General features: G+C 36.8%; 1 protein-coding gene across 1 annotated transcript in view; it reads left to right on the top strand.

The window, feature by feature from the left end:
• Positions 1 to 26,893, top strand: part of pld1a (phospholipase D1a) — a 45,389-nt gene that overhangs the window by 5,402 nt on the left and 13,094 nt on the right. The window contains exons 2-14 of the mRNA XM_059353118.1: positions 8,490 to 8,702; positions 9,816 to 9,985; positions 10,676 to 10,818; positions 13,645 to 13,756; positions 14,026 to 14,091; positions 17,007 to 17,065; positions 17,300 to 17,392; positions 18,590 to 18,742; positions 20,911 to 21,060; positions 22,399 to 22,482; positions 25,212 to 25,293; positions 25,473 to 25,583; positions 26,561 to 26,746. Coding sequence (XP_059209101.1) covers positions 8,522 to 8,702; positions 9,816 to 9,985; positions 10,676 to 10,818; positions 13,645 to 13,756; positions 14,026 to 14,091; positions 17,007 to 17,065; positions 17,300 to 17,392; positions 18,590 to 18,742; positions 20,911 to 21,060; positions 22,399 to 22,482; positions 25,212 to 25,293; positions 25,473 to 25,583; positions 26,561 to 26,746 — 1,590 coding nt within the window. The 5' untranslated portion in view covers positions 8,490 to 8,521. The remainder of the gene's footprint in view (positions 1 to 8,489; positions 8,703 to 9,815; positions 9,986 to 10,675; positions 10,819 to 13,644; positions 13,757 to 14,025; positions 14,092 to 17,006; positions 17,066 to 17,299; positions 17,393 to 18,589; positions 18,743 to 20,910; positions 21,061 to 22,398; positions 22,483 to 25,211; positions 25,294 to 25,472; positions 25,584 to 26,560; positions 26,747 to 26,893) is intronic.

Below are 26,893 nucleotides of genomic sequence, written 5' to 3'. Positions count from 1 at the left end.
ACAACTTCCTGACTATTTTGGACAACAACAGCTAAGCAACTGATAGGGGATGCAGATTTTCTTTCTGCACAACCAGGGTGGCCTCGTCTTCGTTCCAACATGTCCCATTTGGGTCCTTGAACTCCGACAGAAACAGGTTTATTAACACTGATACAAAAACATTCACTAAAGCATGTCTTTTTTTATTTTAAAACCCCAGAGAGAAACATTTTATGTTATGTTATGTTATGATTAACCTGCTGTGACCTACAATAATTATTAAACTTTTCTTACCATTTTCTAACAAGTCCCCATTTATAAGTTGTAACTTATTACTTTGTCAATGTTAATTAAACATTAACTAATTCATTATTAATGTGTTTTAACTTTTGAGGTTGGTGAGTCATTTGCAGTCAGGTATTTCAAACCATCACGTCTGCAGTTATAAAAGTTTTGCCAATAAGGACCGCTAAGGGTTTCTCACTTTCTAGTAGGCCAACAGCAAAAGTTCTAAAAGTTCTCTTAAAGTTCTTTAAGTAAAATAAGAAAAAACATAGTAAATGTGAAAATAATTGTTTTACATTTTTAGAAAACGCCCTAATTTCTTTTCTGGCAGAAAGTTAGATTGAATATGAAGCTACAGCCAGAAACTAGTTAGCTTAGCTTAGCTTAGTTTAGCTTAGCACAAAGACTGGAAACAGGAGGTTTCCAGTCTTTGTTAAGACTGGATTTGATAAGCTAATTAGCTGCTGACAGACACGAGGTTCTTTCAGAGGTCAAACAGTCCTTGGGAAGAGCAGTCTATTGGATGAACACAAGAGCTAAAGACAGTCAGAGATTTTTCATAACCTGGCAACTATGGGCGTTTGGAAGAAACCTGCCAACTCATTTATCTATTATTATAACGTTAATAATCAGTTAATCTATTATTCGCTGCATGCACACATGGGCAAAATAAAAGATATATACACAGTACTATATGCAAAAGCGTGTTTTGATAACGGACGCTTTCATTTTGAAAGGACGAAAAGCGACTTGATCCTGTCAATCGTAAAACTAAATCAAGTGAGATTAAACTGTAAAGATAACGCCAAGGAGTTCATTGTTTTATGTTTTAGCCCCCGAAGAGGCATGAGGTTAGTTTCCACAGTTATCTTTAATACGCTAATACTAATTAATACTCTTTTATTTCTGTGTGTTTTAAAATTGTTATTGCAACTTTCTGTTTGCAAACTGTAGCTTTATCCAACTTAATTCTCAACTGATTGGCTTATTCATGTACGGCCGCAGAACTGAACACTCGGCCTTGTGTCAGTTCAGTGATACTGACACGCAGTCAAACACAAAATTAAAATTAAACAAATACACAGATCGATTAAAAATTCCACGTGATCAACCAAATTCTTAACAACCATTAATCAATCATCGATTTATTATTCCCATCCCTACTGGCAACCCCAAATTAGTTCCAAATGGCGGCTTATCTACTCTGATATATAAATCATTAGCAAATGATTGATTAATTGTTCATTCATTATCCATAACTGCTCATCCGGGTCTGGAGCTGATCCCAGCTGACATTGGGTGAGAGGCGGGCTAAACCCTGGACCGGTCTCCAGACTGTCACAGGGAAAATGATTAATTGTTTCTATTTATTCTTATACTTCATAAAGGGTACCTTATTGGACAGTTGTACCAAAGTTTCTCTGCTCTCCAGCCGGACATTCTCCTCTCCCAAAGGCTTTTCTCTAGCTTTGACCACATCCTCAGTAATGGATTTGATAGAATTATTGGGTTGATTTTAATTTATGTTGGTTTGTCCCTGCATGAAAAGTGTAGCAATTTGCTCTTAATGGCTCTGTGGTGCAGAGTGAGAGACTAAATTTCCCATGTGTCACATATTGAAAAGATTGACGAGTTCCCACTTTGCTCATTTTTTCTCCCTCTCTCTCTCTGTGCCACACTCTCCTGAACCTCCTACTCAACATTAATTCCTTCATCTGTGCGCTGTTTCCAACTAATTGACATTTAAGAGGGATGCTAGCACATGAAGGGAGAGGCGGACGCTCTTAGCTGCTTCTGTTGATATTTATATACAGGCAGCTTGCTGGCTGTTCAAACCATCGCTATGACAACAGGACAGGAAGCAGGAAGTGTTCCATTGGAATGGACTAGAGAGATAACTCCTGCAAACTCCTCTCATCCTCTCTGCTCTACATCAGGTTGCACGATCTGTGCTTCTGTACATGGACGTGCGTGCATATAGTTGACATCTGAGTCCACACACGCATGCAGACATTCAAACCACATGCAGCATACCAGGTCCTTCTGCAGTTAACCTCTGTGCGGGTCAAGCCTGTGGATATTCTTAGAGCAGGCAGATAACTGCACTGACATAAATACTTCATCTGGAATCTAAGATTGCATGCACACTAAAAGAACAGCCGAGGCCTTGTTAAATTTAATGACACTGATGCATTTTGTCTACAGAGACCAAAATAATATTCATTTTTAATGATTTAAACAAAACAAAGCTTTCTCTTTGTTTTAGGAACCAATGTTACTAGTATATATTTTTAAATATTAATCCGTAGACTCAACAACTGCATGATATTGTCCTTTTTCCTTGAAGGATAAATACAGTACAACATACATGACGAGCAAATAGAACTTGATAGCTTCATGTAACTCACATGATGATATTCATTCAGTTGTTTGAGGGTTATAAAACATCAGTGGTCAACAATATACACTTGTTTATTTTCACCAATTAATTCTGAAAGTATTATATTTTGTGGTTCTTTTGCTTGTGTAGTGCTGTGGTGTTTTACCAATCTTCTCAATGGCCCCCTTTCTCATTATGCACCTATGCACAGAAACAATGAACTAGCATTTCTCAGTTTACTTACCCTTAAAAGAATACTTCACCACCAAAATGACCATTTGTATATAAATAAAAGTCACCATGTTGCCTTGAATTCTTGAAGAAAACTCTCCTTTGCTTACATGCCTCCACAGTGAACAGAGAATCTGACCATTTTTGAAGGATTGAAGTAAATGGGGGCAGAATAATCGCATTTATCTATCCATGTGCTCAGTACTTCCCAAACAAATGCATATTTGCTAAAACTTTCTGTATAAATAGATATATAGGTGATAACTGAGACTTGGATTATGCTGCACAAGTTTACTAATATTCATTTAGGGTTTTATCAGTTTCCGGATTCTACATTAAAAGTGGAGGCATGTCAGAAGAAAGTTTTCTTCAAGAATTCAAAGTAACACAAGATGAGTAGTTGATATTATGGTCATTTTTTGGGGTGACGTTTTCCTTTAAGTGCATACTTTACCAACCAACCCTTTTTCCCCCTATGCCATTTCACTTTTTCACGCTGGGCTCTTACTTCTGACAACAAGCTCACTAAATGTGGCTGTTGGCTGACAGGAGAGGTGATGTGATAGGGATGTGAATGAGTCACTCACAAGGAGTCCGGTTCAGGTTGTACTGAAATTTTAAGTCCAAAAGAGTCTGGGTTGAATTTTCGGGTTTGTGGGCTCTATACTATACTTCGTAGATGTCACACAATTCTGAGCTGTGTCTTAGTCTGTTTAGGAATATGAAAACACTGCTTGTAAACGGTATTGGGGTGAAGATGGTGGAAAACCTTGAAAATGCAAAATATTGCATTGACTTATAATAAAGTCCTATAAAATAATCAGAATCTTTACTTGAATTTTACACAAACATCCTTACTTGAGAAAAAGTGAATGAGAAAATGATTGGATGAATGAAAAGACTAAACGGTTTTACAGGGATGGAAACACTGACATGCAGGCAACTGGTGGCTGCTGGTGACTCTTCTGACGGTGTGAGCGTGCTGGATCTTGTTCAGTGCAGTGGGAATGTTTACTGTCAAGCTGTTATCTGTTGGTGTACGTGCTCGTGTTGTTGACTCGTCACAAGCCTTTTTAGCTACAAACAGAAGATTTGAGCACTTTGCAGGGAAAGAAGTGAAATGTCTGTTTCTTACTTGAGCAGGAATGTTAAACATGAGTAGATAAGCGGAATGATACGTGTCATTATATGCAGCTTATGTTGGGAAATTAATGTATTCAGTGAAAAGTCCTAAAGCTAAACCTCTGTTAGTATCAGCGAGTGTGAGTTCTTTTGTCTCCACTGACTAGAAGGAAACAATTTATGTTCTTTTTCTTCGTGTGAGAGCGCTTTTGAGAAAACTGATGAATCACCAAAACCTCATTAAAACCTTTGTTGCTGCGCCAAGTCTTTGTCTAATGACCCAACTTACTTGATTTATTACCTTAGTAAACATTTTCCTGATGAGTTTCTCATGTCAATCACTAGTTTCAAGCCTTCTTCAATAAAACATGATGTTCACTTTATGAATAATGGTCCTATTTAGAGTAAAATAGACGAAAAAGTAGTTTATGTTTAAGGGGTTTACTGTTTTAAGATTGACAAGTCGCTACCTCGGTGCACTGTGTGTTTTTTTACCTTTGTCTGTTTTCAGTTCTTGAAAGATAAGTGTAACATTTTGGGTGCCTAAAATGTCTTGGTTAGCACTCCGTTGTACTAAAATATGATATGAGTTGGATTTTGAATTACAGATGCATAATGCTAACCAAGTTATCTTGCTAGGATTAGCGTTAGCTGATATCTTAGTTTTCATTTAATGAGAGATAATTGTAACATTTTGGGTGCCTAAAATGTCTTGTTTACCACTCCATTGTATTAAAAGACGATCTGAGAGTTGGATTTTGAATTACAGATGCACAATGCTAACCAAGTTATCTTGCTAGCATTAGCGTTATATCTTGACATATGATAAAGGTTAGAGAGACAAACATATTGCAAATCTTAACATTCTCCTCCCGAGCTCCAACTTCTTGTCCATATATGGTAAGATGGTGAGGGCCAAAATGACAAACTGTATTTTATACAGTTCTGTCTCACAGCTATTTAACCTCTAGCTATCTCTAAAACTTTTGGCCACATTTCAAGTAAGCCCTTTTGTTTTTGTCCAATAATGATGTTTATTCTGTTAGCGTCTGCTTTCTGTCTGCTTTTATCAGAATGCTGTCATATGTTAACATTTTTAATGAGCGTATCTTTTCATAATAATGCATGCTTTTTGGATCACTGTAAGCTGGGAAAGTAGAGCTGGGATAAGAGACATGCTTTCTACAGAACAACATTGTGTTTTCTAACTTAAAATACAGTAGACCATACTTTTTAAAAAGTAATTAAGGACTAATAGTGGATTCAGCATCATAGAGTATGTGACTTAAGTAAAGTAAGTGATCCACAGTGATGCTCAGTAGTGAGCAATGGTGGGATGTAACTAAGTACATTTACTCAAGTAGACCTACTATACTTAAGTACAATTTTGAGGCACTTGTACTTTACTTGAGTATGTAACTTTATGCTTCTACTTCACTACATTTTAGGGGTAAGTGATGTACTTTTTACTCTACTACATTTAGCTGTCATATTTAGTTACTGGTTACTTTTCAGGTCAAGATTTAACATAAAAACTAGGTTGAATTTAATATGTTTACACATCTTTATAAATTAAAGTTAAAATTAGCCCTACCTTGACAACAGTAAAATGCTGCTTACATAAATGCATCAATAATAATAATACAACAATATTTTAGAATATATAAAACAAGTACATTTTGGTCCTGATACTTTTGTACCTTTACTGAAGTGAGAGATCTGCTAGCTTCTTCCACCACTGGTAGTAAGAGATTGCACAAGATATTCAAAAACTCCAATCTTACTAAAACCTTATAATGACATATTTTTAAAGAAATTTTCTGCTGAGTCAACTGTACTCTTTTTCTCCTTTCTTTTCTTCCCCCCTCCTCCAGAATCTTATTCTTCTCTCCTTCTTTCTACACTCAGACGGAGGCTTTTTTAATGGGCTACATACTGAATGGGGTTGTCTCAGATGACTAGACCTACTGCTTGATGGGTTTTGGTGTATATGGGTCTCTGTTTTTCCCTTACACTTGAAAGAAGGAAGATTTATTGCAGCTGCAACAGCAGTGTTCCTCTCCAGTTCACACTCTGACTGCATCCTGTCTCAGTAATGCAGGATTTTACAGATGAATGCTTTTTGGATTAAAATGAAGTTGAAGCAGTGGTGTAGCAAGAACACGCAGAAGGTCATTTCCCTAACAGGTTTAACAGGTTTTTAGCCTCTCAAGAAGTGTTTATGATACAAAATGACACACGTGTTCTCATCGGTATGTGCTGGTGAGGTAATAGTGAAAATAAAACAGAGATCTGAGCACAGTTTGTTCATATTTCTTTGCTCGGAATAAACATCTACTAAACATTGCAAGACCTAGTCTAGAGTGGTGTGTGTTAACATGTATGTGCTGCAAATATTTGTCTATAAGGTCACCTATGACATTTACCCAGTATTTTTACTGTACTGTTCTGTGTCTAATCTTTGTGTCGTTCGTGAGCACTAGCTGTATGTTTACGCAGCATGACTGCACATGTGTAGGTGCATGTAATTTTTGAAGTTCAGATAAGGGAATTCACATAAGGGAGTGTGATCAGGTCTGCGTGGCGTCGTACACAGCAAATTACATCACCAACACTGTTTCATCATCAGCCCCCACTCCTATGGGTGTGGTCATTCCCAGACACAGTGTTAATTACCATTACCACAAAGTATATTTGGTAAGGCTGTCACAATCAAAACATTTTTTCGATCCTCAATCATAGAAAGAAATGTAACAAGGCTTTTTTGGAGAGCAAAGACAAAAGTAATCAGACATGTGGGAAAATCTAGGTGTACGAGTGGATTAGACTTCTTGCTTTAGTCCAGAGCTGCTCTGCTGAAGCTGCCAGCAAAATCAAACTGGGGATTTTTTTATTGTGCAGAAAGACAGGAGTCACTGTACATGGGGCTGAAACAGCTGTGCATGATGTCATGTTCTTACTCAACCAAAGCATTTTGGAAAATATTATGTAATTCAGAGATTTCCAGCAACAGCTTCCTTTTATTTTGAATATTTTTTTTACATTTTATAGTGCATAAATGTTTTGTTTTTTTATTATTTTGATTTGAAAAGCAAACTTATTTAAAATTTAAAAATATTTAAAAATTTTAAAAATAACACCAAACATGCAGATGGTAAAAATAAACAAAACAATATAAACATAAATAAGGAACATGTTACCAATTTAAATTTGATGGGCGTCCTTGTACCGTAGGTCCAAAGAACCCATGGTGAGATAGTAAATAAGATTCACAAGTTGTTTATTGGATATGTGACATTAATGATGGAGAACTCAATTTAAAAATCTGTATTTGTTACTAATGCAAAAATCTGTCTAAAATTGCACTTTTCCTACCAGAAAGGTTTTTTGTTTTGAACTAAAACCATTGTATTTTTTCTGTATTTAACTTGATTAATTTAAGGTTAATTATATTAAGATAACTTTAAATAGGAACATTAAGATGAGGTAAAAACATTTTTTTGTGGTAAACTGGTATCTTTTTGGCACAGGAGTTAAAAAATGCCACCCAGCCTATAAAAAATGATGCAAAGACGTGTAAAAGATGTAAACGTGTAAAACATGGAAATCAGAAAAATGTGGCTGTTTGTCTGATGACATCAAAGTCAAAGAGTAAGTCAATAATATTGAGCTGCAGCAGTATAATTATAACAAGAAGTAAGAAGAAGTAACAAAAATATTCATGTTGTTGTACATTTCAGAATGTGAGTATATCATAAGTCATTAAACTTGTGATAACATGTGATTATATGATTTAGAAAGGGAGGAGGTTATCAGTTGATTCATTCGTTGTGTCTGTCAGTAGAGAACAAAGTCAGTCAGGCAGTTAGTTTGTGATTAACTGGATTTAAGTAGCTCTCAGGAATGTCTCTGAAGTCACAGGCAGAGGTGGTGAGTAAAAAATTGTTTTTATCCACCTATAGTTTCCAAAGAAATGTGTTAATAAATGCTGGAGTTGAAGGGTGGGTTGGGGTAGAGGTGTGTGTGACTTTACTGAATCACTGAACTCCTAAAGAGTTTCATTCTGTTATAATAAGCAAATGACGTCCACCTCTGTCTAATGGGGAGAGCAGCTTAATGTCAACACAAAAAACCACTGATTCACAGCAATATGGTTGTCTCTCTAACCTTTATCATACTGACCTTCCTCACACTACACAAATAATCCTCAAACAACAATATTTTAAGTCTTGCACCCAGGACTGATATTGAAGATAACCTGACTTTGAAACCTGTTCCAGCTGTGTCTACGGGGTGTGTGTTTGTTTGTCAAAGAACCTTCTTACTTGTTGTCCTTATGTGACTCTAATAATAGAACATCAGTGTAACCAGGTATGATCAGTATTTGATCACTGGACGGTTAAAAGTAACTCAAAAAGTTTCCGCTTGTTACACATTATTTGATGTTTTGGGGATTTTTAAATGCTTATCTCTCCTCTTTCTTCTCCTCTAGGCTCGCCCTGCACAGGGGTCTGACTGCTAAGCATGCTGGGTAAAGCTCCACCTACTACCAGTAACCTCAACCTGGTGAATTCTGAGGTGTCTGACACGACAGCGGCCCCGGACGAACACGACGGTATCACGATGGCAGAGCTAGTGGAGAGCCTGGATACCAGAGAGCTGGACATGGGGGAGGGAGAGGAGAATGACTATGATGGAAACTTAGGTGTGTGTGTGTTTGCATATTTTCTGTCTGTGTCAAACAATAACAAAGGGATGAACAGTTCAGATGGTGATCTTAAGCAAAATCCTCAAGAGATTAAACCTCCAGGAAACTATAAACCAGATTAATTATTCATACCCATGATTTCTATGACCATTTAACCCCAAAGCAATGAGTAGGTGACTGTCCTCTACAGTGTATGTGTCGTTCTCAGGGTCCCTGGGAAATATAGGCAAACTGAAGAGTATTTGATCAACCAAGTAAAGGGAAAGTGGGCTCTCACCCACAAGTCACACAAGTCACGGAAATAAAAAAATAAAAAAATAAAAATTGTACACATACAGCAAATAAATAAATAATAATAGTTATTATAATGATGATGATGATGATGATCATAATAGTAATAATTACAACAAAATATAGTAATAAAATAAAATGTTAAAAATATATTTTAAATCTAATATATGAAAAAAAACTGTACACATACTGTAAAAAATAAATAAAAGTTTTAATAATAATGATAATAATAATAAATGCAACAAAAATAGTAATAAAATAGAATGTTAAAAAAATATATTTTAAATCTAATAAATTAAAAAATCTAAATAAAACGCATACAGTAAATAAATAAATAATAATAGTTATAATACTAATAACGATGACAACAACAACAACAATAACAACAAAAAATAGTAATAAAATAAAATGTTAAAAATATATTTTTTAAATGTGAATGAATACATTTCAATAAAATACACCATGGCATGAAAATTGACTGCCTACTACATTTATTTTCAAAAGGGAGACTTTTCACTCATATCTCCATTTCAGTGTGAAAAACTGACAACAAACGAATCACAAGGAAATACTTCAGCTTGTGATCCTTCAAACTGGCATCTAACAGTGCAGGAGTACGAGGGTGGATTTTTCCTTTACATAATTTAGATCTAACAAACTCCACCGGAGCATTTGACCTAACACTGCAAAGTAAAAATCTTGAACAAAGGCCGGAGTGTTCAGTGATGCAGCCTACTCGCTCCTAAGCAGCCTGAACAACTCCTACATGCACAAAACAAGAAGAACCACGCTAACCAGCCGCCTCTCTCTTCCTCCTAGGGGACAGTCGTATCGCGTTTTCAGCCGTGTATGCCACAGTGGGCTTTAAGGAGGCAGAAGCCAAGGTCTACCTCTCTACCGTGCCCATTACTGCCCGCATACTGGAGGTGGAGAGATTCACCACCGCACAAGACCGCTTCAACCTGTCGCACCAAAGGAGCGTCAGCAAGGTACTGCACACACTATTTATGGCAACACTCTCCTTACCTATGGTAGTTTTTTAGATTTGAGATATAAGAATCTGGTGTTGATTATTACTTGTTTTGGATAAAAGCATCAGCTAAATCTCTTTAACCCATTTAGGCCTAAAACACCTGGAAAAAATGCCTGGAAAACCTATGGGCGATTTTAAAATAACCCCCTTTAAGTAATTTTTTAAAAGTCTTTTTTCGGTAATTCTGTGTCTTTTTTGGGTAGTTTTATGTCTTTTTTAAATAGTTTTGTGTCTTTTTTGGGTAATTTTGTGTCTTTTTTTGGCAATTCTGTCTTTTTTGGGGTAATTTTGTGTCTTTTTTGGGTAATTCTGTGTCTTTTTTAAATAATTCTGTGTATTTTTTGGTAATTTTGTGTCTTTTTTGGGTAATTCTGTGTGTTTTTAAAATAATTCTGTGTCTTTTTTTGGTAATTCTGTGTCCTATTTGGTCATATTGTGTCTTTTTTGGTGATGATTTCAAAGTTCTGGAAAAGTCCCATGTTGCATTGCGACACTCCCACATGTATCCTGATGCATTTCATTGGCCAAGAGACTGAAAATAGGTGGAAAAAACTACAAATACTACAAAACGACGTATCTGCCTTCCCAGCTTTAATGGGTTAATGTTTGTTCTACTATGTGTCTGTGTCTGTGTGTGTGTGTGTAGTCTCTGCCAGCAGTGTTTAAGATCGAGCTGAAGCACGGTGAGTTTACCTGGGTGGTTAAGAGGAAGGAGAAGCATTTCATGGAGCTGCACAGAGAGCTGAGGACGTACAAGACCTTCATGAGGATACCGCTGCCGTCACGCAGGTCCGTGCCTACACACACAGATTTATTACACTCCCACACGGATGTGCCTGTGTGTGTGTAACACTAAGAGAAACAAGTTTAGATGTATTCACAAACACACATGCACACTTGTTTTTGTCAGACTGTGTTGACCTTGTTGACAACAGCTTTCTGTTCCCACCTGGGAAGTGATTCCCCACAATGTTACTTTCTGAACAGATTCTCTCCCCACAACACAGTGAAAACACGAGTATACACACACGAGTGGACACACAGGTGCATAGGCAAGCTGAGAATGAATAACATATTAAAATAATGGTGTCAGATTTAGGGAATTTTCTCTTTTGCACAATACTGCTCTTGTGTCTCTTCAAAAAAGAAGCTGGAATCAGGAGACATTTCGCTTAGCTTTACATAAAGACTAGAAACAACAGGAAATGCCTGTCCTGGCTCTGTCCAAAGTAAATATAATATCTGCCAGCACATTTACAGTAAATTTTACTAATACATTTGAAATCGCTAGTATGCAGCCCCACACAAATAGAAACTGGTTGTTTGCCACATTCACATGGCCAAGTAGGTTTTCACATACAGTAAAAGGATTGTGCTGTATAAGAACAAACAATGTACTACAAATATAAATAGAGTTTAAGGCATGTACTGCTAGTCAAAAACAGGAGCATAAATAGAGAATAAGAAGAATAGAAAAGGTCAACAAACAATAAATGTTAAGAAATATATAAAAAATATATATAGATGAAACAATATGTAAAAATATGATGTTATTTAACCCTCCTCTTATGTTGTGGGTCAAATTGACCAATTTCAAAGTTTAGAAATTAAAAAAAATGTAAAGTATTTTTTCATTAAAAGAGAAAAATTAAAAATGTTAAATATCTGTGAGATGTAAAGAACCATTGCACTAAATATTGAATGAAATGGTTAGTAATGGAGTTATTAATGAAATGTAAACAGTGTCTTACTGTTTGTTTTTTTTTGTTTCTGACACTTTTAGATAATTAAACATGCCCGGGGTTATTTCTGTTCCTGAAAAAACGAACATAACAGGAGGGTTAAATGAGGGAACGAGGACAACAATACAGTATTTGCAGATATCATAATGTCTGCCACAATATAATTTTGATTCAGTTCAAAGGGCTGCAATCCATTTGAGACAATATTGTATGCCCTTTTAACACAATTAGTTACATTTATCATCTCACAAAAAGCAAAAGTAAAATTTTGATAAATTGTATTGCTGAGCTCTTATATCTATACTTTGGAATGTCAGCTTCTTGACCATCTCTGTATTTCTCACTTCTTCTATTTTTTTTATTAAGTTTTTAAATTGGAAGTTGTGGTGGACGTTTTTTGGGACAGAGCCAGAGTAGTTGTTTCCTCTTGCGTCTTGTCTTGTCAGCTAAGTTAATCACCTACTGGCTCTAGCTCCATATATTGGGTACAGAATCTAAATCTTTGCAAACATATTTCCCTAAACATCAAACTATTCCTCTAAATTAATAATCGGCTGCTTTAATAATGTATCAACTAGAGGTGGGGGAGAAAATCGATACGGCATAGTGTCGCAATGTTTTTGCGTGGCAGTATTATATCGATTCATTGCCGCCAAGTATCGATATTTTGCATCTATTTAACGTCAGTATTTTTCGCCTTTTTTCTTTTTTTTTCGGAGGCTGTAGCAGGCTCTCTTTTAGGAAAATACTGAAGATACTGGTATCATATGAAACCAGAAGATCTTAGGAATCTATAGGCATCATGTGTGATCAGGATATCATGTCGGGAAGTTGTCGAAATAACGCTGCAAAGTTACGATGGTTTTAGCTAGATGCTAAAGACACTGGAACTGCAGTATGTGACTCCACAGCAACGATATTTCATGGACCCAATCAAAGCTATACAGAGCAGTGAAGCTAAAGTTGAGGAAAGTCTGAGAAAATGCTGCAGTTGTTGTCGTCCATACATGTTTGATATCAGTTCAGTTTGACTGAATACTTTGTTGGTCAGTCTGTGGGTTTGACTCTCATTGTGGAGAAATAAAAAGACTGAAGTGAGATGAATAGACTGAGAATTTTGATTTAATTAATTAATTAATTTGATTTTGTGGACACAAAATGCAGTTAAACAGTTAAATCGCAATATATTGTATCACAATACACACCATATCGCAAAATGCTTAAAATTGCAATAATATCGTATTGTAACTCAAGTATTGGGATAAAATCTTATAGTGTAGCCTCTGGTGTTTTCCACCTCTAGTATCAACAGTTGCATTATATTCTGTACAGCACAGTGGTATTCTAACATTTTAACTCTCTTCCTTTGTTTTCCCATTATATTTCTGTCTCCCTCCCTCTCTCTCTGATGATGTACACACTTGAAAACAAAGGAATGTCAACCTTGGGTTTAATTTACTTTTGTCCCTCTGTGTCTCTCCCTTTCTGTGATCCTGCCTTAATGTTGTTATAGCGAGGGGTGCGTGATGGATTTTCACATTTTTTTGTTGGTTGTTTTTTTGCCTCGAAAGTAATAAGCCTCCATGTTTTGTAACACAGCAGTGAGTCAAACCTGTCAATTTATTCAGGCTTTTATATTTGCCTGTGTAAACACCTGCTGGCAGGAAGATACACAGGAAATTAAGTGTTTTAATTTCAGAACATGGCTGTAACTGGGTTTTTAGCTTTGGGCAATCGTGGAAAAGAAAACAGCCATTACAGAAATTATTTGTGCTTAAAGTTTGGAATCATAACGGCTCTTTGGAAAAATGCCTTCAAACGCCTTTGATTTTTAAAAAATTAAACATATTAATTTCCTCCCTCTCTGTCTCAGCCACACAGTGAGGAGAAGGACGGTGAGGAAGAGCGAGGTGAGAGAGATGCCCTCGCTGCCAAGGGGAGGAGGAGACGAGCTGGTGCGAGATGAGCAGGTCTCCAGCAGGCGGGTGAGTCTCAACACTGTCTGCAGCCCTTTTGCCTGTCTTTTTTTCTGGTTTGAAATTTCACTCTTGTCATATTTTAACTTTATGGCAAAGAGCTCTCCTGGCACTCGCTTGTTGCCATGGCACTTAACTCCTTGTCAGCACATGTATCCTCTCAAATCCTCTCTGACTGTTTGTGTGTGTGTGTGTGTGTGTGTGTGTGTGTGTGCGTGCATGGATTTTGTCATAAAAATACTCACAGTGGCCAAAATATAGTGTATGTGTTTCTACAGAGACAATTAGAAGACTATTTGAACAAGCTGCTGAAGATGGCCATGTACCGCAAATATCACCATACTGTGAGTAATCCTACTAAGCACTGCAAGCTGCGACATAACCACATCAAGATGTCAGATGATCTAAAAAGTTAGAATGTTCACTAACTGCTTGTTATTGGAATGTATTAGACAGTAGTCAAATTACGCTTTGAAATGACCTGGTTTTCTGCATTAATTTGTCATAAAATGTGAGCTGATCTACATCTAAGTCCCAAATATAGATAAACACATTCACCTAATACCACACAAACAATTCTAATATTTCATGTTTTATTGAACACATCTGTAGAACCTGATAATGTAATAAATTCCCGATAATGTAATAACCCCGATAATGTAATAAAAATCTGCACTTGAGTCCATTGAAAATGTAATAAAACCTGATAATGTAATAACTTCCCGATAATGTAATAAAGTGCATTTCCCAATAATGTAATACACTTTTTTACCAATAATGTAATAAAGTATAACACTAAGCACCTTTAGATTTCAAGAAGCTGTTGAATGCATTCATGTGTCATGGATACCTCGTTTGTGAAAAACGGATGAACGGGTCAAAAGTTAATAAACATTCAACTTTGACCTGTTGGTGGCGCTAGAGCTCTTGAGCTAGAGTTGCCTAGTATCACCACTTGAACTCAAGTAATGGGTGGTTATTACATTATCAGGACTTGCGAAACGAAGGCTAACCTGATAATGTAATAACCTCCCATTAATGTTATACTTTATTATATTATTGGTAAAAAAAAAGTGTATTACATTATTGGGAAATGCACTTTATTACATTATCGGGAAGTTATTACATTATCAGGTTTTATTTCATTTTCAATGGACTCAAGTGCAGATTTTTATTACATTATCGGGAAGTTATTACATCATCAGGTTCTACAACATCCATTAAACATTCATAGTGATGGTGGAAAAAGTAAGTGAACCCTTGATTTAATAACTGATCAAGCCTCGTTTGGCAGCAAAAACCTCAACCAAACGCTTTTGATAGCTGCTGATCAGAGCTGCACATCCTCAGGAGGAACTCTGGACCATTCTTTCGAAAAGAACTGCTTTAGTTCAAAAATATTCTTAGGATGTCTGGTGTGAACGGCTCTCTTGATGTCATTCCACAGCATCTCTGTTGGATTGAGGTCTGGGCCACTCCAAAAGGCAGATTTTCTTTTTTGAAAACATTCTGTAGTGGATTTGCTTTGATGTTTCGGGTCATTGTCCTGCTTCTACAATGCAGAAAACTAGGTCATTTGAAAGGGTTCACATACTTTTTCTTGCAACTGTAGATCTGAGACAAATGTATCACATCATCTACTGTAAGTGCCTGAACACACTGTAAAAGTAAATATAATTAACTAGTGTTTTTCAGTATTTTGCCCTTGTGATGGAACAGTGAGTGTTGACATAGATTATAAATGTGTTTACCCATAGCATCATGACTGCGTCATGTTGACACACTCAACAAATTTAAGTATATTATAACTGTTGCTCAGTTATAATAGCAAACGGCCTTGAGTCTTTAAAATACCCTGAAGAAAAATACTGTTTATACTGTGAAAAAGTAAAAACACAATGTTTCTATTTTTCTGAAAATTATATATACAAATATACTATATTTTATTTATTAAGTAGGGTTGTATGAGGTACTTATCCATAGTCAACAGTAGCTAAACAATCCACAAGCCACCTAAAAAAAAGGCCAGTTTTATCAGTTCAATGTACACTATTTAGAATATTTTCCTCTCTTTACCTTGGCATGTCATCCCAGTACAACTGCGTATTAGGGCCAAGTATGAAAAGAAATAAATAGGGATGGGCTGGTTGATATTTCGAAACTCAAATTTACGAGATTAAAGTGGCAAATCTACGGGGGGGAAAAGTCACAGATTTACAAGATTAAAGGTTAAAATTTGCGAGAAAAAAGTCACAGATTTATGAGAAAAAAGTGGCAAATCTACGAGAAAAAAGTATCGGATTTATGAGGAAAAAAAAGTCTTGTCAAGGAAACCTAAACACACCAGCTCGTAAATTTTCAACTTTTTTCTCAACATTTTTTTTATTATTCCCCTCCCCCGGATCCGTCTTTTTTTTTTTTTTTTTCATACTTGGCCCTAATACGCCGTTGTATCCTAGAGCCCTGTTTAACTTTACTTACATACACTTTCTGAGGTTTCCCTCATTTACAGTGACGACGAGTACATTTACAAACAGTACAGAAATACAAATTGAAAATTCAGATCATAGACAAAATGAATTAATTAGTAAAAATGCTATTTAAAATGACCAAAGTTAAAATCAGTTGCAGACAGTCTGCAACTGATACACTCTGTGTCAGTTGAAGACTTAGGGTTAACTGAAAAGTTATATTGCTCTTTTTCAAAGCCACCAGACTCCATTGACAAAAATACTAATTTTACCTCACAAAACACAAGCGTTGCTGGTCTGTCGCTGCCTTGATTGTCAGTTTGTTTGTATTTTTGTGTAACTTTGGTAAATCCGAATCCTACCATTTTACACACTAAAACAGTCATAACACAGATTTATTATCAGCATATCTTATATTTGGGCCAACAACATGCAGTGTGTGTTGTTTAATAAACTAAACTTTGCATTGGCCCTGACTTACTTTACCTTCATGGTGCCTTAAAACAGACCAATTCTAGATTAAGCCATAGCATCGTGCCTGTTCTATGCTGACATATTAATACTGTGCATCACTGTGACGCATCTGAGACGTTGATGACAATGTGTTGAGTTAATTAAGGCTGAGTCACGATGCCTCCAGGTGGATGGAGTGCGTGGATGTACTGTAATAGCAGCCAGATCACAGTCATGTCACATGTTGCTGTGTAGAGTACAGTATGTATCAAGTTTTTTTCGTACAAGAGTCAGTGTGTGAAGACTCCCCGTTGTCTCTTCCTGTCTATTCTCAGATGGAGTTCATTGACGTCAGCCAGCTGTCCTTCATTCATGACTTGGGGCCCAAAGGACTGTGAGCATTTCTCTTCTTTCACTTCCTTTTTTAAAAAACGGTTCTGTTAGTCTTTTGTCAGGTGGATAAACACTGAACAGTTCACAGCCGAGTGAAGCTGAAATCAAGCTGATCTGGATGAAAATGTCACTTTCATTAAATCATTTACAAATTTCTAAGTCTTTTTTGTACTTTCCTGACATCTTCAAGTACTTATTTTAAGAAGAGGCTTAACTCATTTTCTGTCTCTTCCAGGGAAGGGATGATCTATAAGCGTTCAGGTGGACATCGTATACCTGGCATGAACTGCTGTGGTCACAGCCAGGCCTGCTACCGCTGGTCCAAACGGTGCGTCATTACCTCTGTCCTCTGCCTGGAAAAATAATGCTCCAATGGAACGAAACTGCATTATCAAAAGGGCTGCTCGCTCTGAGTCCATTAGTCGAATAAGATGAATTGGTTGGTTTGGTCTGAGTGAACTTCTTTAGTTGATTAGTCATTACTCTAATTAGGCTTATCTTATTACTCAGTTATTATTTATTTCCAAAAAACAGGGGTGGCATGTAAGTACATTTACTCAGGTACTGTACTTAAGTACAATTTTGAGGTGTGTGTACTTGAGTATTTCCATTTTATGTAACTATATACTTCGACGTCACTACATTTTGAGGCGAATATTGTACTTTTTACGCCACTAGAGTTAGCCAGACAGCTTTAGTTACTTTACAGGTCGAGATTTAACATGAAAAACATGAAAAACAAGACCTAAAATTTAGTGTCTCAAAAAAATGTAATATTACAAAAAAACAATTTTAAAAAATATGTTTAAAATGGAAATGTTGGCCTCTGAAAAGTATGTCCATCTATATGACTCAATACTTGGTTGGGGCTATTTAACTTGAACTACTGGGAATGGACATGATTGAGTCCCTTGATGTCTTATGGTGATAAAACAAGAAGAAAAGATTAGTTTCTTTTACTTGTGATTTCTCTTTTTAACTGGCAAACCTGTTGAAAACGTAGGTGTGATGGATGCAATTAACAAAAGAAATTAAACATTCCAGACTGAGATTCCTTGCAGGAAGCTGTCAGTGTGGGTGTTAACACACAGTGACCACTCATTGCATATTCAAAAATATAATAATGATAATATCTTAATAAGTGTTAGTTTCGGCTATCATATTTTTTTTGTCATTCTTTTGTAGTTTGTTGACAAAACCTAGTAGCATCTTCAGCCCAGCTGCATTGGCACATGCTCGCCTCTCGCTTCATCTGTTTGTCTGTTTATTTCTCTTTATCACAGCCAAAATTATTATGTGAGCAGTTCTTATTGTTGTTTTCTGAAGACAACACAAAAAAATCCCACACATTTGAAACGCTCTGTCCATCCACCTACATCCCCATGATGATTTGTCTTCCTACACCCTTTTCCTCACAACAAGAAATGTAAGAAATTCTCCACAGCAGTGAATCGAGAGCTGCAGAACTCTACGTGGACGCACAAATCATAAATAAATGAGGATGATGACTGTGTGTGTTGTGTAGCTGGCTGGTGGTGAAGGACTCGTGTCTGCTGTACATGAAGCCGGACTCAGGGGCCATCTCCTTCGTCCTGTTGGTGGATAAAGAGTTCAGCATCAAGATGGACTCCAAAGACACAGAGACCAAACACGGAGTCCGGATTGACAGCCTCTCCAGGTCATATTTCTGTGTGTGTGTGTGTGTGTGTGTGTGTGTGTGTGTGTGTGTGTGTGTGTGAGTCCTGCTAAATATAACTTGTTGTCACGTATACTATGAGTAAAGCATCACAGCAAGGTTTGAAGTTATTGCCAAAATCTTCTATCCTAATATGGGTCATTTCATTTCATTATGTATCCTGCAGTGAAAGTAATACACTTCCCAGAGACTTCCTACAATCTGACAGGACAGACATGCATTTCTGATGAAAGTAGTTTTTCTCATTTCCTAAAGTGGGGTTGTATGATTCTGCTGAAGGTACTGCCCCCAACCACCCCTAAAATAATCAAACATCAGTTTAAGTGTTCGTTTTAATAAGTATATTTTCTTTTTCTTATAAATGTTTTTTATTCATTTGACAGGCAAAAGTACATACAATGAGAAATAAAGACTTTTTCCTTTTCTAAAAACAACAACAACAACAACAACAACAACAACAACAACAACAACAACAACAACAACAACAACAACAACAACAACAACAACAACAACAACAACAACAACAACAACAACAACAACAACAACAACAACAACAACAACAACAACAACAACAACCCCTTGTCCCCTCCTCCCCCTCCCAGTCCTACATAGTCTTGTTACAGATCAGTAAAAGTGCGAAATAATACACATCCTTCCTTTTTACCATGAGCAGATAAACAAATAAAGGAGTACACAGAAAATAACAACATACAGAGAAGTAGCATTGTCAATGGGTTGAAATGAGGCAGAGAGGGAAATGAAACATGGTGAGAGGTTAATTGCCAGAGGTGAGCATTTCATTTATCCTGCAGTGTTTTTAATTTAGCTATGTAACTTATCATACAGCCCCAAACAGAAACACAGTTTTCAGATTATATTTAATTTTCTCCAGGTCTAAGTACAGCATGAGGTCCTTAAGCCACAGGGAAGCTTTGGGGGCAAATGGCGACTTCCATTCCAACAAACGTGCAAATAAGGATGCAAAGGCGATACCAAAAAGTATATTTTCATCGCTGTACCTTGCCATCAGACAGCCCTGCCTGACAGGGACCTGGAGAACATTCAGAGAAAATCCTCAGTCTATTCATCTCACTTTAGTCTTTTTATTTCTCCTCAAACCCTCAGACTGACCAACTATTTTCATTCAGATAGCATGATGTCACATCACAGCTCTGAAAATCACCATGAAACATTAAAAAAAGCCTAACTTTGCAGAGTTATTTCAACAACAACCAGACATGATATACCGTTGCATGGTGCCTATAGATTCTTTAGATCTTTTAGTTTGATATGATACCAGTATCTCCAGTCTATTTCTTAAAGTGAGCCTGCTACGGCCTCCAGGAAAAAAAACAAAATGGCAAATAATATTGATGGCCCGCTGGCGCTAAATATCATAATACTATGCTGTATCGATTTTTTCCCCCCACCTCTACCATCTATGCTCTCTTCAAAGCCAACAGTCTCCTTTGACAAAACCAGTAATTTTACCTTGCAGAACACAGGAGTTGCTGATCTAACGCTGCCTCAGTTGGTTAGATAGTTTGTGTTATTGTGCGACTTTGGTGTGCCGACCACCTTCTACTGTGGGCAATACACTGACCTCATACAGCCCCTTAAATAAATCCAAACTATCCCTTTAAGGTGTAGGTTGAGTACACCATAGCAACTGTAGGGATGGAGAAGTCTCTCTCTTTGCTGAAAACATATCTGTTTGCTGATTCTACTATGATGAAAACTCCTTTTAGATGACAAAAGATCACCCAGTTTTTAAAAAATATATAATAAAAAGTTACCAACAGGCTCAAAAATCACAGCTTGATTGCTTAAAGCCTGTTACACTGTGGATTGTTTTCTTGAGCTCTTTTTTTTATTGCAACACTCTTAATCCAGGGCTTAGTTTATTTTCAGAATGATTACAGACCAATGTTATCTCATATAAGGGAAACACAATGCCTGCTTTGATTAACTAATCAGCAGTGTGTTAAGCTTTAGATTAATTTCAATTACCTAATTTTTGGCATGAATGTGGTTCAGGCAAAGTCAATAAAACGGGTCCATGTATGTGTATGTGTGAGCACCATAGACTGTATAAAATGTGAGCACAGGACTGTATTTCATTGTGTCTGTGTTGTACATCCTCCCTGCAGGACCCTGGTGTTTAAGTGCAGCAGCTACAGACACGCACGCTGGTGGGGTCAGAGCATCGAGAGCTTCGTGAGGAGTCACGGGAAGGCTTTCCTCCGAGATCACCGCTTTGGATCTTTTGCACAGGAGGAGGAAAACATCCCTTCCAAATGGTAACCACACCGGGAGAGAGCACAACTGGTGGACCTCATGTTGCCACGTCAGCACAAAGATTTAATGCAAATACTAAACTAGGGATGGGAATGATAAATGGATGATTTTTTTATTTAATTTAATCTCTGAGTGCGTATCAGTACTCACTGAACCGAAACAAGGCCGGGCGTTCAGTTCTGCAGCCGTACGTCAGTAAGCCAATGAGCTGAGAATTAAGTTGGATAAAGCTACAGTTTGCAAACTGAAAGTTGCAATAACAATTATAAAACACATTGAAATACAACAGTATTAATATGAGCAAAATTTGCTTACTGGATCATCCCTTGCTAGCATGAATTACCAGGTTTAATTTTATTCAAAACTTATTTAAATACAAAACACATTTAAATATGCAAGATTACTGTGAAAACTAACCTCATGCCTCATCGGGGGCTAAAACATAAAACATTGAACTCCTTGATGTCATTTTTATAGTTTAATCTCACTTCAGTTAGTTTTACTATCAACAGGAAGTCTCTTTTCGTCCTTTAAAAATAAAAGCATCCGTTATCAAAACAGGCTTTTGCATAGTACTGTACAACATATATATATATGTATATATATATATATATATATATATATATATACATATACATTTTCTCATGTATGCATGTTTTTATACATACTGGAGTATTTCTAAAATCAAAGTGATTAATCGATGAATTGATCTTTAACGTTATAGATACTCGAGTTGGCAGGTTTCTTCATAAAGCCCATCCCTATACTAAACTTCCCAATTAGCTTCTTACTAACACATCTATGTCATGTCCTACATTTACAATTTCACCTTTCTTTTTGTGGCTTTTCAGCTCTGCAAAAGTCACTAAAATGAGAAAATATGTATATACAATTTTTAAAAAAAAAATTAATCATGTTTCTCTTCAAGACATCTGCTTATTATAGATTAGAACAAATAGCATATCTTATTGTTTCCTCCTCTGCTGGTAACTATGGAAATGTTTGAGGAGAATAAGCAGTCAATTCTCTTTTTTGGCTGCTTTTCCATCTTTCAGGTCTTTTTTTTTTGCATTCTCTCCCCCTCAGCTGGCAGATTCTGTGATATTGAATCATCTGTGTGAAAATGTCATTACTTTTTCTTTGTTCTCAGCACCGAGCCTGCGGGGAAAAAAACATGCTGTGAGCTAATGGAAAAACAGTGTGTTTAAAGAACTGTTATTTGGTGATGACAGAGTTATGGGTGGTGACTGAAGCCTACGAGACGGGAGACGCTGGGGAAGTTTGTGTGTGTGCATGTGTCAACACAAGCATGTGACAGTGATGTCTGTTTTCCTTTGTAGGTATGTAAATGGGAAGACCTACATGGAGGATGTGGCTGATGCTTTGGAGGAGGCTAAAGAAGAAATCTTTATCACTGACTGGTGGTGAGTTTCAGTGTGTCTTTGTGTGGAAATGTCAAAGATTTTGGTTGAGATGTGTCTGCTGTCAGCACTGAAGTGTGAGAACCTAGAAATAGATGTCCGTTCTATTTTTTCACTGCAGCATCCAAAGCTGCCTCAACTTTCTCCACACCTGACAGAATAATAATCCCAGAGAAGCAAAACAGCGGAGAAAAACACAATATGTTGCTATTAGTGGACTCAACAGGAGCCTGTAACATGAAGCTGGCTCTTTTTTCTGCTACCTGCCTTCACAGAACCTGAACTCACAAAACTAGCACTGTTAACTCATGGAAATGTTACATAGGTGTCTTAAGTATTGAATGTGGACAACATTCAGCAGTTGCTTCGATATCCTATGAAATATGACTGCTCTATATTATAGGAGTAAGGTCAGTCACAGTCTTAAACAGATGGTTAATGTGAAGCTGGACTACTTATTAGCCCCAGCTACTTATAACTACTTCCGTATGTAACTCCATATCATAGTTACATACGAGATGTAGAATGCGACATAGTTACGTAGGAAGTTAACATCACAGTTAAGTTGCATATGAAACTCAATTTTTAAACTTTTGGTTTCAGAGCACAAACATCAGTATTCCTGACTTTCTCCTTCCCGTCTGTTATAATAACTATGGCCACAGAGGTCACTGCCTAACAACAAACGTCAATATGGATCGTAATAAGCTGCACCTCCTGGCTCACGATTATTCTATTCAAATTATAGTGCTATATCTTGCTTGTCTCAAAGATTAAGCCATGCAAGTCTAAGTACACACGGCCGGTACAGGGAAAGTGCGAATGGCTCATTAAATCAGTTATGGTTCCTTATTTTTCATATGTATAGGTATGAACAGTGAATGAGAACAGGCTGATGTGTAACAAATAGTAAATTAATTATTCTTATGCATTTATTTTATTTTGAAGTCAAATTTTTGTCACATGATGATCAGTGTTAAGAATACACTAAGTGATGAAGTTTCTGCTGCAAAAGCAGAGAAAAGGGCAGATAAATTCTCCTAAAAAGAGCTGAAGAATATAAATTACAGCATGTAAATCGACATGATTAGGCCGTTAGTGAGTCAAACTATCTTTCTGTTTATTTTCTGTTTCATTTAGTTTTAATCCCACTGATGTAATTAGCACTTTGAGCTATAAAAATAACCCTTTTGCACTTTAGTTGTCACTTTATTCCTGAAGCTTGGGTTAGCCGAGCAGCATAGGTAACCATGGTGATGCTTAAAAGTGAGCCAGCTTCGTGAGATAAGAATTCCTGAGTTAAAAGGCGCCCTGTGGTCTTCACAAACAATAGCTGTGTTTCCATTTACTGTGAGTCACCAAAACACATGCGTAGCCTTGGGGTCTAAAGTTTAAGGCCAGCATTTCTTACATTCATGTGTATCTGCTAACACTTCTGCAACCTTTGTTGTATGGCAACCCCTTTTGCCATTTCTCCACGTTTCCAACCTCTCTATGCTGTCGATTCTTGAAGCGAGGCAAAAGTGCGTAAATAACCTTAAAAGAGCAGGGTATGGTTGTTGTCATGGCTACAAGATATGTCCTATTTCAAGTATTTACTGCATCAGAATCCACCATCACACGTCTATATATATATACTGTATATGCACTTTGCACCTGTAATCCTTTCTCAAATAGTTTGAAGTTGTTTTAACGTAAAAGTTTTAGTATGTAGTTGATGCTGTAAAAATAGCGTCATGCATCAGATGAAAACAATATTGAACAGCTGTAATTGCTGATGTCTGTGGTTTGGTAAACAGACAGGCCATCAACGGACTCTTTTCAAAGAATGAGCTGACAACTTGACACTGATACCCAGTTACTGTAGTACATGGATTACTTTATGTATTGCACACAAGGGCTGGCTCTGTGACGAGCAATGCAATGATACTGGCTCTAATTACAGCTGCATCCACACACCAAGAATAGAAATACACTGACAGAAAGATCGTATCTCTTTACACTTCTGCTACTCCCCCTTTGTCTCTCACTGCCTCTACTTAATTTACTATCTGCGTCAGGTTTCTCACATAACAACTAATTATGTGACCCGTCAGATGACCTGAAAATATAGTTTTGCCACTCTGCACTTTGTATGTCTGTTTGTAATTGAAATATGTAATAAAGTTAATGGTTGGAAATGAAAAAAAAAACACAAATCCTGCTCAAAGATGAACTTAATTTGTCTCAAGTTAAACCTTGACAGTACAGTGACCTTGCAAACAGTGTTGCAAAGATGCAAATCAAATCTAATATTAATAACCAGCTCAACTGCTATGCATAGTAAAGAGACTTTTCTGTAAAGACATTTTTCCTTTCCTTCTTGCTTTAATGGTGACTACTATGGAGTTTTCTCATAGGAAACAAACACAGTGTAATTTAAAATAGTTTATGGTCCCTCTGTGCGCAACTGTTTGACGTTACTGAAATCCCTGTATTCCAAGGCTGTAATCACTGGGCTTATGGTCTTAACCAATGAGGTGTCAGCCTGTGTAATGTGAGCCAATGGTATTGTAGACGTGTAAGCTCAGGACGCCAGTGTGAATGACTCATGACATTATATATTATTATGTCATGTCTGTCATATGTTAAAGCTTTCAATGTGAATTTAAGTTTTTCATATAGTGTATATAAATATATATATATATGTAATTTACCCTCTCTGTTCGTATTGTTCTGTCTCTTTTCCCCAGGCTGAGTCCAGAGATCTTCTTGAAGAGGCCGGTGGTGGAGGGGAACAGGTGGAGGCTAGACTGTACCCTCAAACGCAAGGCAGTAAGTAGGAATTATATTGGCAATATAATAAGGAAGAAATGGCCCACAGGTCAAGTATCGAGCACTACAGACATTAAATGCATAACAATAATGCTCGTTTCCTCTTCAGAAGTGATTCAGACTGTTTCGAAACCAAAAAAGTGTTTTAAATGTTGTTTTCACTTTCTGTCCTCCTGCAGCAACAGGGTGTGCGCATCTTTGTGATGTTGTACAAGGAGGTGGAGCTCGCCCTGGGGATCAACTCAGGCTACAGCAAGAGGACCCTCTCACACCTGCACCCCAACATCAAGGTAACTGAAGGATTATGGGTAGTGAAAGAGGGGCGACAACACCAGACCGTCTGTTGTAAACACACAATTAGATATTACACAAAGGGTACACTGCAAATTATTTGGTTCTTACCAAGATAAAAAAAAACCCAACAACTTAGATTTAGAATTTTTTTTAGAGTAAATTTCTTATTTAAAGTGCAACATGCTTATTTATAGATTTAAGAATCTTAATTCAAGATATCTTGTCAAGTGAAATTATCTGTCCATGTAGCAAGATAGATGTAGTTTCCCTCAGATTTAGTGTTTTTATCTTGTTTTTTCAGACCCCCCTTTTTTGCAGTGTATTTTTTAATCAATCCTATTATATTTTTGCCCTCATGAAAGTAAAACCTCACTTGCATGAACTCAAGAAAGAAATGGAGCTATATATTAAGACAGACATGTCCAAACTATTCCATAAAGGGCCATGTGGCTGCAGATTTCAAGTCAAAAAAGCTATTAAAATTGTGAAACTATGCTGCCGATTGAATGTTTTTACTTTAATGACTTTTATTTTTACATTTTATGTTGGCACGATTTGTTTTAATTTATTTTGTTTTATTTCCTGTTTATCAAATTATTTTTACTAACATACATCCATCATTCATGGAAAAAACAATTAGACCACCCTTGTTTTCTTCAATTTCTTGTTCATTTTGATAATAACCAAAATCATTATCAACAAAACCATGGAAAATGTCTAAATATCAGCTCTCAAATTAAACTCTTATGAGCTATTTTGTTGTTATCATTATATTTGTCCAAACAAATGTAATTAAAATGAACAAGAAATTGAAGAAAAAAAGGTGGTCTAATAATTTTTTCCATGACTGTATCTGTTCAAAATGAGGTATTTCTGTTTATACATATAATTTTCTTAACTGATGATTAACTGAGAAATTCTACATATAATATTTGAAACCATATGTGCTGTATTTCATATTTTTGTGCCTCAGGTGATGCGTCATCCAGATCACGTCTCCTCCTCCGTCTATCTGTGGGCGCATCACGAGAAGATTGTGGTCATTGACCAATCGGTCGCCTTCGTTGGCGGGATCGACCTGGCATATGGTCGCTGGGACGACAGAGAACACCGGCTGACAGATGTCGGCAGTGTGACACGCTCCGTGGCCCTTGAGCAGGTCAGACACACAACACACACACCACTAATGAAAACTTCCTCCTGACAAACGGTCCAAATATGAGAGGGAGGAGAGGAAATCACTCAAACTCACACAGTTGCACAGGGACTGTTGAAGAGGCTGACAGTGTATGTGCATGAATACAGA

Source organism: Centropristis striata, chromosome 16 (assembly GCF_030273125.1).
Source record: "Centropristis striata isolate RG_2023a ecotype Rhode Island chromosome 16, C.striata_1.0, whole genome shotgun sequence".
Taxonomy (NCBI): Eukaryota; Metazoa; Chordata; class Actinopteri; order Perciformes; family Serranidae; genus Centropristis; species Centropristis striata.
This window is presented reverse-complemented; position numbering and strand designations above follow the sequence as displayed.